Here is a 12,164-nt window from a genome sequence, read left to right on the forward strand (position 1 = left end):
CCTGTTCGCGTTCGATTTCATGTGCCCGCGTCCTCATTCTCTGGCTCGCGATGTAGAATGACATGTTCGAGATCTCAATCTTCTCATACTCGCGCGGTGCATGATCGCGAGAAGAAATACCTGATCGCGCGACAAATGACGTGATCGCGTGAAAAATGACTTGAATGCGGCCGCGAACTCTCGCGAGACAGCGCAAAATGGCTACCAAAATCCAACATCTCGTGGAGAACGCGACCGGGTCAAGAAAACTTGTCAGAGAACGCAGGGATTCAGGTAAGGCGATCGCGCGCGCGCGAGAATGTATTGTTTTACAGCGCGAGCAAGAAAAAAATTATCGCTAAGCTGCGGAATGCGGAAATTTTGACATCTTCGCGCTTTCCGCGGAACGCGAGAATGCCAAAATATCGCAACTTCCGCGAACGGAACGGAATTTTGGCCCAGGCCTAGAATAGACCCGTATGTGTTTGGGGTCTGCCTTCTGTACCAACTGTATTAGTGTATGAAAGGATTCTAGTTTAAAAGAAAAGTTTGTTATAGAATTCTAGAGAGCTCCTCTATTCCAAAATACGAGACTATAACTAGTGCTGTAACATCAAGATTTTCACTAATTATCTGATCTAATGTCTTGAACGTACTATCAAGGAACAAGTCTCAAATATTTTTACGTTTTTAAGTTTTAACCTCCACGACTGGTCGAATATTCACCCCTCTACTCACTATAGCTGGCAGCCAGGCGCTCTCTAAGCATACTACTTGAGTACAGAGTAGAGAGATGGATTTTGGCTGCGTCTGGATAACCATTGCCACACATGTACTGTTGAGCCAATCGGATGTCAATCAAATGTTTAATGTGAGATCAAACAGTTGTGCTGTCATGGACAGTGCCTCTTTGACCCGATGGTGAGCGAACTGTTGGATCAGAGGTTTACAGTGGCTGAAACAGCGGCGCTCTGTCCCTGGAAACCCAGCATTTCCTCCGACTCTGTACAGCGAGGAAACCAGTTTTTGCAGGGCTGGTCCACTGCCGATTTATCACATATCTCCCGCTCTGTAAACACTAAACCACCACTATGATTTTATTTCTGTGTGGGAAATCTCTGAGTAATGACCTGCAGATATTCTGAATCACCTTCCAGTCTTATTTATATAGGTTGATGCTGCAGGGGCGGGCCGGCCATCAGTCTCTTGTTTTACCTAAACATCACTCTTTTTCCCAGGTATGGAAATCGCCGAATGGCTCCCAAACGCAAGGAGGAAGTTCTTTGTATGCTAGGACCATTGTTTTTTGTTTTCAAGGAGCAACTCCTTGTTTCCATTTTTGGAATAAATAATGTGAACGCCCACCTATGGATAACTCGAGAGAAGTACAAAAACCCCAAAGAGATTCACATTCTAAAGTGACGCCAGGTCAAAACACACTAAAGGAATGTCCATTGACTCGTAAGGGGCCAACTACTAAATCCCCATTCTCAGGAATGTAATTGTGAACATCTTGATAGCCAAAATCTCAATGCTTAAAATTAAATCTTATGAGGGAAAAAAACTGAAAGTGAACTGCATCATTACTAACATAGGAAGGATCCTCTCTGCCAAAACATTTGCATTTTAAAGTTTGTAAGTCCTGACTGCTAAATTTAATGATCATGGCACAGAATTTAACATTGATCATGTAATTGAGAGCTGCAAAATGCACTTCATTTTAGAAATACCATGTTGTTAGATGCATTACAACGAAAATTAGTTTATATTTTTAGTACAGTCTACAAAAGTATGGTGGTAAGTTGGGGAAGTGGTGCGGCAAATTCATTTGCATATCTTTGAATCCATATTTAGCGCCTGAAGACCATTGTGCCTCGTCAGACTGATTTGAATCTGCAATATGTAACTGACCAGTTCGAACAGAAGACCAAGGAGCTTGATGAGAAGATGACTCGACTGCAGAATGAAGAACTAAGAAAAGTTAAACAAATACAAGACGAGCTGAGATTTCAGGACATTGAAAAGGTGTGAATATGCTTAAAGGCTCTAAGATAACTGCAGCGTATTATTTTTTTATGTAAATTTGTTGTATTGTCTAAGAAAATAATTGTGCCATCCGCATCAACATAGAATATGATTACATGTATTTTCTGATAAATCACCCAAAAAAGGCACTTCTGTTCACAGTAACATCCTACATGTATGTTTCAGATTTACCAATTCATATCCTACACTACTCAGTGTGTAACTGGTCGGCCACCTTTTCTAATATTAATTAAGACTAAATCAAGTCGAAGAAGAATGCTCCCTGCGTTTTCTTATGGAAAGAGATAATACCATGCCCTGTTCAAATGTGAGCCTCCCTGCCAAGGCAAAGAAGACACTGGCGTAGCTCCCATTCTTTAATAGTTGGTTGCCCATCCATGCCAGCAGTTTATATCTAAAAAGGTGTCCATGATATCAGGGACCACTGTTTTGGACATATCGCTTCTAAAACCATAAATAAAATAATTGTGCTTCTGAAACCCTGGTCTGTTCCTGAATGTCAGTCCCCTGGTGTATGAATTATCTATATGAACTAATGGCACTTTGTAGGTCAAATTCCAAACGTGTTTTGTATCATATCCCACAAACAGCATTAGTAAATAACTTTATGGGAAAGTCACTTAGTAAGTCAAAATCTCAGATGGTCAATAAAATCCTACCTATAATAGCTCTAAATCTGTATTGCCTAATGGTGCATCACCATCCCCTACTTTTATGTTCACTGAACAACATACTGGAAATGAAGCAAGAAAGGGTCACACCCACCCTCATTCCTACACATTTCATTTCCTAAGTATAGCACAAAGAGACCCTACTTACTTTTAGTTTTACCCTACCCCTGACTGCTATTTATCCATTTGAGCAAGTTTCTTAGCCTAATCCTCCCAAACTGTCTTGGCAGTGTTACTGACTAGGCGTGTGTGACCAATTTAGCATCTGCACCTTGTTCCCACCCCAGGCTATAGCCTACTTCCTCCTAGTCCCTGACGGCAACACTATTTGTTCCCCAGTATTCTTGCGCTATGTCTGACATGGTGCCTGTATATTTTACAGATGAGCACATTCACTTTGGATATTTAAGATACCAAATAGGGTTGGGATTCCTGCACCAACAAGTAGTGTGGGAGGGCGCTTGGAAAATGTATGTGGGACTTCTTGATTGACGAATACAGCAGAGCTTGAGTGCCTGTTTTTTTCATGACGCTTGGAATGAGAGCCTACTGAATTAGATTTATTCCATTAGAAGTACTAACAATGTTACTGATCCAGATATTCTTCCAACATAACCAAAAGCCAGAATCTGAGACCAAATCCATCATTTACACATCTACCCTCTCAGTTGCTGGGATTGGAACAGGGCCATCTCAGAAGTGTTTCATCCAGATTGTTGGCCCTTCGTGTTTCCGTGTGGAGACCCCGAGGCCAATGCACAGTTAGACAGCCCACCTAGAATGCCACTGAATACTGACTCACTATATGTAGTCCTGCACCTGTTATCGAAGAAAGACAAGTGACTCTTCAATGACATCGTTGAAATGAGAAGGATCCTCCTCGCCTCTCCTTGAAGTATTCTCCTTTTCCATTTGCTCTAGTAGCACAGTGCGCTGTGATCACAACCAGCAGACTCTTCACTGGCCCAGAGCCTTTAATTTGATGCACAGTTCCGTTCTATCCTGTCAGGCCCGGGCTTTCAAAGTTAGAAGTCATTGAGTCATGTACCTCTCTGATAAGAATTTGAAGGTCCCTTTAGCCTTTTTGCTGACACACATCAACATGCGTTTCAGGTAAATATTGTATCATGCTATGGACTCAACCGCATTTGCATATATGGGGCACCTGTACATGTCCTTTGGAGTGGAGATGAATACTTAAAAGCGTCCCAGTGGGAAGTGAAAAGGGGGCATTTGAAATTGTTGCTCTTATACTCCTTCATGATTTGTAATGTTGTTTAAAAAACTCACTGGTGATCGATTGGTACCAGAAAATTAATCTCAACCCCATTTATTGTTACAGTTATTATATTAGTGTATTATAGAGCAGGAAGATTTAACGCCGCTGTGTATGGGCACACCCAAAGAAACGTACCTCACAGGATCAAAACACATAGTACTGGAGTCTCAAAAAGCATATCTAATCTGCAGTCACTTTCCATCTCCGCAATCCAGTTAACCATTAAAGTGATGTATTTCAATTCCTTTAATAGTCGTGGTGCCAGGATCTTTCCCAGCACTAGCTCCTAAAAGATATTACATTTTATTGCAGTTGTATTTAAATAGGTCTGCATACTGCGGATGAGAAGCTGAAGGACATTTAGGGACGGGAACATAGAATGAGGATTATGCATCCCAGTCATGTTTTATGCTCTGAAAAGTCCATACAGGAGGGGCAGACAGCAGTCCATAGTACTAATCGTTATACTTGAATGGCAGAGGAGAGAAACCCAGAGGAATTGGCATTATGCAACCAATAGCGGTACTTGTTCTGGAAGTTCACATATAAATGGATCTCTGGATATAACCCGGAGCATAGATGATGCAACCCAAGTGATAGATGATACGCCATCTATAAGTTATAGATGACACATGTAAAGGTTAGACCCCACAGAAATGGATTGGAGTTTGGTGTACTAATCAACAAGTATGAGGAAATGGCACATCTCTTGATACCTTGGCTATTGTTTGCCTAGGGAGGGAGCGAGAGGGCGGATTCCCTGGGAAAGTAGTTCATAAGTCCCTGATAGTCACAGCAAAGCAGCATATTACACTTTGCACTTCTAGGGCTATTCACACAAAACTGTTAATATGTATATTTCAAATTCAAATAGAGCCTTAAACACATTAAATAGAGGAGTCCGCACTGCACCCAAAAGCTCCTTTAAGGGTGTTGAGACATTTTGTTGGCAAATATTTCAGGCCTCAATGATGGGCAAAATGGCCAAAGTTTGGAGGAATCATTGTGCCCACAGTCAAAACCTCATGTGGCAGTCTCAAGGCACAGGGCACCAGCCAAAGATAGCCATGAGTTTCTGGCAATATAGTGCTGCCATAGCCTATGTTCTCCAGAGTCTACCCAGAAACTGCATTTGGCCCTCTTGTTTCTCTCTCCAAGACTTGGGAGTCTGTTAGGTCTAGTCATTATAGCTTCATCTTAGGAAGAGCCATGCCTACAAAGCTTTCCAGAATTCTAGATCTCTTTCAGTGATTCCTATCTTTGGCAGGGCAGTTTTAGAGTTTAGCCAACTTGTATGCAGAAGGAAGTCCCACCAATAAGTTTCTTCTTATAAGTGCAACTAATCAGTGTGGTGACAGCCTATAGCAGAGGATTCTGTGTTGTGAATGTCTTTTGAGCTTACTTGCAGGAAAACTGGGCTTTTGATATTGATGGTCCTGTAGCTCATGTGTTGTGTTCCCTAAGATGACGGGGGTCACGCCCAGTAGATTTTCTAAGCCACAGAAGGAAAATGACTTTTTGAGAGAAAAGGAAATCTGGCAGGTGTCTCCCCTCCTTCAGGATTCTGCTTCGGTGTGGACGGGTGTTAGAAATTAGAAAAACATGTAACGGAATCTCTTATCTCCACCGAACCACAAAATCAATGCAAATATATAAGTATTGGTATTTTACAACTAATATTTATTATTAGTATTTATTATGAGCTATTCTTCTCTTAACATGAAAATAAGCTATGCCATGAATATCAGCAAACACATTGAATGCAAGTGTGAACCATAAAATACCCCCAATAGTATTTCCTTACACTTCCCTAAACAATCAGGGCTTGATTTAGATCTTGGTGGATGGATTATTCTGTCACATCGGCGATGGATATCCCATCCGCTGAATTATAAATCCTATTGCATAGAACGGGATTTATATTTTGGTGGAAAGGATATCCGCCACAGTTGCCACGGAGTAACCTGTCCGCCAAGATCTAAATCTGTCCCTTAGTCTAATCTCTACCTATGTTCCAACTATATACAATACAGTACAGTTAACTATAGGAGATCTATGATGAGTCAGATACAACCCCATATACCTTTCTGACACAAGGGCTGAAGTAGAGGATTGGCTTCTGTATCCTTCTAGCAGCTGGTCCTTCAGATCTGTCTCATTTGAGTAACCTGTAGCTTTTAAATCTTTTTCTTAATTTGTGATCTACGGAGCGTAAATGGATATGCATTTGTTCCGCTCTTGTTTCAGTTACACAAACATAGAACAACTTGTTCATTCAGATTTTAAGAGGCCCATGCAAGTGGCTGCTCTTGCATTATTTAGTTCCTCTTAAATGGATCTAAGCAAGGCCATTTATAGTCATACATTCTACGAGAAAGAACAATGCTTCTCTGGCTTTTTAATGAGAGCTACAGAAAAAATTGACAATTGAGCTCATATATTGTTTTAAAGCCGAGAGCCCCATGTTAGTGTTAAGCAATCCTCACATCTAAGTGCTAAAGGTCAGTCGTGCTCTTGAATGCAGTTTGTGCACCAAGAATATCCACGTTAACTTGCAACAAGGCTTGTGGTGCATGTAACATCATCTATATCATTTATAAAATATTTGCATCACATGTCTGATGCAGATGGGTTTGAAAATTAAACGTCAGCATTGAAAAGCCAATTAAGTGCTTTGAGGGCTGAAGAGATGTGGTGGCATAGATCAATATGTAGCAGTAGTCTTTCTGTGGCATTCTGGATTCTTTGTAAACAGCATGGTAAAGCGGACTACCTAGAGTTTGTTTTTGATCCAGCAGTAATTACCTGATAATTTCCCTATTCAAAACCTCATTACATATTGTTTACCGCCGTAAAGGGTGAAATGATGGACCTTTTGACGACCGTGTTTCACCAAACAGGAGACTTTACATAAATACGAAAATTATATGCAAACAATATTTAACGCAATAATGAGAGTGGTGAGTTATTTTAAAGGGTCTGATTTTAAGTCAAAAGTTAAGGTTCTCTGACTTTTTATTCATTAGTCAAATATCAATCAGGTTACAGAACTGAAAAATAGGAAAAATTGCATTAATACAGAACATATTAGAGTCTGCATATGAGCATCACATATAGGAAGGGAAATGTGGCACAAATTGTCAGTCAAAACTCTTAAAGAGTTTCTAAGAAAAAGAGTAAGTCTTACAAGGTTGATCAATAACTAATAATGGCAAAAATCTCCCATAAAGAGAAACAAATGCATAGGACAAATACATCTTTTCAAAAGCAGTTAGTTAAATCATGAAATTTAAAGTTAGCACCTAAAATCTAAATGTGTTCTGATCCTTTCAACTCTTTCTCTCTGCCTCGCTGTGCTAGTCTGTGTCTCTGTCTCGGGCTGCAAAATAGCCCCCACAGATACAGCCTCTCCTTCCTTCTCCTCCCTGTCTCTGTGTCCAGCACAGAAACTGAGCAAAAAGAGGCACTCCTCCCACTTGTAAGCCATATTTCAAGCAAAAGTTCACGTGCTCGGTCCTCATAGCTGATCCATTCAGAACTTCAAGACACATCATCTCCCCATGGGCTGACTGGATATGTCATTAATCAGGCGTGTTCCTGTTCAAATTTTAGTCTTGTGATTTATGAAAAAAAATGTGTGCTCTTCACTCTACATTTAAACAGGCTACAAAAATATGCAACATAGTGAAGGTAGAAGAGACGGAAACAGGAGGGCGTGATTTATTAACAAAGCCCTTTCATTGAAAGTTGGTAGGAAAGAGGAGCACATTCCATTCTAATGTTCAAGGGCAAAACTGCAGTAAGCTGAGTCCACTAAAGCAAACTGAAATCACGTGGTTTTCTACACTGTGAAACACAATTCAGCACATTTCTACTCTTGCAAAAATACATGATGCCATTTTGAAAGTACAAATACATTTTCTAAATTAATGTCAATTCTATAGTGAGATTACATATTGATTAATCACATATAAACATGGCTGTTCAACTAATTAAGCATGTTTTCACATGAAAGCACCTCCAACTGAAGCATTCTGATCAGGCCTTATGTTTTTATCTTGCTTGCGCCACAATCTGCGTGCCATTTTAGAAATCATGTCTGCAGCCTTTTGTTATATAATAATGCATACATTTTATAGGTGAAATCTGAGCTCCATCAATTCACCCTTTTGATAAATATCAAATCATTGTACCTCAAATGATTCCTAAATTTATCACACTTATTTAATTTCCCATGTTACATTTGTTTAAATAAAACACATCATTAGTTGAGTCAAATATATGTTTTTCTCTACCTAAATTATTACTACTCATCTTTAGTGTTCCTTAGCACAGTTAATTCACACAGGTATCTAAAAGAAAACCCTACTAAATTAGTATGTTCTTAATCACTGGTTATTACAAAAGCTGAGCATATAACAATGTTACCTCTATTTCTAAGGCCACACAAATTTGGTCTGTAAGCAGATCATATATGGCCAAGCTCAAAAGTTGTAGTGCAGATTTCTGTAAGTAGCTTCTTGGAACAGTTTGACAGTTCTCATTTATTGTTTCAGCAAATGTTGGCTCCTTGTCACCTGCCACCTGCTTGCCTTCAGGGTGGCTCAAACAGTGTGGCATCCTGTACTTTTTCCATGCATTTTGACCACTCAGGTGCTGAAAAACTCTGACAGAGCACCATCAAGTCCTTGCACTTTTCCAATCCAAGCCTTTCACTTTTATTTTCACTTTGATCAGAGTCAGATGTTTCAGCTATGGGTGAAAATGATTTTTCAAGGGACCACTGCAAACCTTTTGGATTCCCTTTCGGCCAGCTTTTTCCTACCTCCACTCGTAGGCCCACAGCACTAATTTCTTCTTCAGAGGCTGCATCTGACTCTTTCACCCTTTGGACACCACTTTCACCTGAGTCAGTTTCCACTTTTTGCTTTTCCAGTGCCACCTCAGTTTTCTCTGGTGCTGCTTCAAACTCTGTGTGTTCCCTTACAGCTTGACTGGGCCTCTTCTGTGGACTTTTGACCACTGCTGGCATCTTTTCTGGAAGAGGAGCTGTTTTATCAGGGGGACACAGGACCATACGTGTGTGAGAGGCATGCACCCAATTTGGAAGGCCACCACATTTCACAACAGTCTTTGCCAGGATCATTTGGAACAGGCCTTTCCATTTCACAGCATCTCTCAGATCAACGTTTTGGCACCATTCATTATGTAGATCTTGTGTAGCAGCTGCAATCTGGTGAGAAACTGCACGCTCCACATCAGTCAGACCTTCACAGCAATGGCTAGTCTTTTCATTAGTCGTTTTCACAAGTGCATTTGCATGTAAATACTCAAACGACTTTGGTGATGCTGAAACACAGTCTTTTGCAAAGTGTAACTCTGTGCTGCCTTTGTGTTGCTTTATTATGCTTAAAACTTCAGGCAGATAGCTACAATCCACTCCTAGTCCAGTCTGTGGTTCTGCACTCATCATCTTTGATACCTCATTATGATCTGATTTCAGAGAAACTGGCAATCTATACCTGGGCACCAGCTTTTGCAATAACACATTTGAGACTAACAGGATACAATATTGTGCAACTGAATTAGCATTTCTCTTTCCCAGGACAACAGTGACTCCCAATTGAGAAATGATATTGCATGTTATGGTAAGGGCAATCAATCTCGAATTTTGGGCTGAGGTAACTGCTGACAGCCATGAAACTTTGACAACATAATGTATAGGAAGCACAGCATGTGCTGCTCTTAATGTGTCATTGTTACCTTTCAAATATGGGCCATCTACAAAATGGTTGGGCTGAATAAGACGTTCATCATTAAAGTCTAACTTTGGTTTCAGGTAGAAATGCATGACATTTAAACATTTAGGTTCAGTTTAATGACAAACAATTTCATTTGCTGGCAGTAAGCTAAATACATTTGAATTTAGACATTTCTTGGTCACAGTATTTTCCCAAAACAACTCCACAAAGAAAGCAACCATTAAAATAATTGGAAATTCCATTGTTATAAACTCACTCTTTTTATGACTGACATCTACCACAGCTACTAAATTAAGGCAGCTGGGCATTACTGTGATGGTGGGGTCAAGGGTCATTGGGAAATACGTCACAGACCTTTGAACACATTCATGTTTTTGAACAGGCACTGAGAGAGCGCAGCCCTCCCTCTCACTGCACATCGGTGTATTTTCTTTTAAATAAACTTGCATTCCTAGTGCCAGGGCGCTACACTTTTTCACTTTCAACTCTAGTAATGATGTTGTGCAATTGTTGTCCAATGGAAGCGGATCAGACACATCCTTGTGTATCAGCCTCAGTAAAGGCTTAGCCTCTAGGGAAAGGTTTAGCAACCACTCTCTACAGCAGCTAACCATTCCCAAAAACTTCCTGACTTCTTTCTGACTTTGAGGTGGATTCATCTGGTAAATTATTTCCACTCTCTGTAGTGACACCTTTCTACCTCCCTTTCCAATTATGTGTCCCAGACATTCATTTTCTTTCTGACAGTACTCCTCACTAGCTTCATGCAATGGCACTGTGACATGAACTTGGTAAAAATCAATAACAGTAAGCCATTCTTCAGCACATGGAATGTGAAAAAATATATTGGCTGGATTCGGTACCATAGGACAATATGGAAAGATTATGCTATTAATCTCCTGCTCTAATCTGTTCTTTCATTTAGTTTCTGCGAACCTGTGATCAGAAAGTTACATAAACTTCCAATCAATTTCATCAAAAATCCTTTAATTCGTAAAATTCCTGCAACTGATGCTGTTCTTGAATACATGTAATCTAATTCTAATTTGAATGAGACATGCTCTGCACATTTTATTAATCTGACATCCTTCTCTGTGAACTCTCTTATTTCTGTTTTTATGATTGTTTTCAAATCAGAAGGTAATTTTTCAACTGTCTTTTCTGAAAACAATGCTACAGCTGTCTCTTGTTGGGCCATTTTAAAATGTATATCCTCATCAGGAATCTGAAAATTAACATTATCTGGTGTACAGTAATCTGTGCTGTTTAATTTGCAAAACAATTGTTTTTCTGTCAGGCCTGAGTCACAAACAATAAATTGGTAACTTTCCTCAAATGGGCCTATTTGTAGTGCAAATTCTTCTAAAATTGGGTTTGTAATTTCTTTGTTTAAAACTCCAACTAAATCTCGACCTTCCACTGCTTTCACAATGGACTTGGTAAATTCAGAATTGTTAGGGTTAAAACTCTCATTTTCATGTACAGTAACCCGTTGAACTGGGTTCTGATTTTGTTTCTGGAAATAATTCACATTTGCTCTGGACAACCTATTTAAATTAATTTTAGCATTTTCCATATTTTGTGGGACCATTTGAGCTTGAAAAATTCCTGCCATTGGTACCTGTTTCTGAACTGACATTTGCATTTGCTTAACTGGCACCTCTTGCACCTGCATTTCTCTCTGTTGTTGCACATTTCCTACTGCTGCATCATGTTTAAATTTAAATTTCTTCTTCCAATGCTCAAATCTGTCACAAAGATGGCAAAAGGACACTTTTTCCAGCAGCACAACATCCATACCTGAATTTGCACAAACCAAAACACCTTCATTTCCATCCTGTGAAACACCAAATCTTCCTTGAGCACTTTTTACCTCTGCTTGTGATACATCACCCTGTACCACAATTTTATTCTCTGCAAACAGCTTATTCTGAAAACGTTTCTGTGCAAACCTTCTCTGTACCATCATAGGTTTTTCTTCAAACTCTTTTGGCTTCATTCGCTGTCCAGCACAATAGTAACCTTCATCCTTCAGATGCCATTCTATCAGCTTTTGCTGTATGTGCACACTGATCTGATCAGAAAATATTAAACCGATAACCAACTGAGTCGCAAATAATCTTATGCTAGTGTCATCAGAACATACTCTACCACTGTGTTGCTGAAACATTAAACACACACTTTCACAAAACTCATGAACCAATTTTAGCTCCTGTTTTGTTCTTTTAATCTGTACCCAATTAACATATTTTGCTGGCACTCTGCCCTTCGGAAAAGTAAACACTGCTTCATCTTTCTCAACAACAAGAGAAAATGATGGTGCATCCATACAAACATTTTTCTCTGTCTCCTCACCTGGCCTTTGCACCGCAACTTTAAATTCAAACCATAATTCAGTTTGCATGGCAGTGTCAAAATTAATTTCCA

At 39.8% G+C, this 12,164-nt stretch overlaps 1 protein-coding gene across 1 annotated transcript in view; it reads left to right on the forward strand.

The window, feature by feature from the left end:
- The window catches only part of SPEF2 (sperm flagellar and cilia associated 2), a 1,083,747-nt gene that overhangs the window by 86,641 nt on the left and 984,942 nt on the right, over window positions 1-12,164 (forward strand). Inside the window, exon 4 of the mRNA XM_085631001.1 lies at window positions 1,834-2,004. Coding sequence (XP_085487127.1) covers window positions 1,834-2,004 — 171 coding nt within the window. The remainder of the gene's footprint in view (window positions 1-1,833; window positions 2,005-12,164) is intronic.

This window comes from Triturus cristatus, chromosome 2_1 (genome assembly GCF_964204655.1).
Source record: "Triturus cristatus chromosome 2_1, aTriCri1.1, whole genome shotgun sequence".
NCBI lineage: Eukaryota > Metazoa > Chordata > Amphibia > Caudata > Salamandridae > Triturus > Triturus cristatus.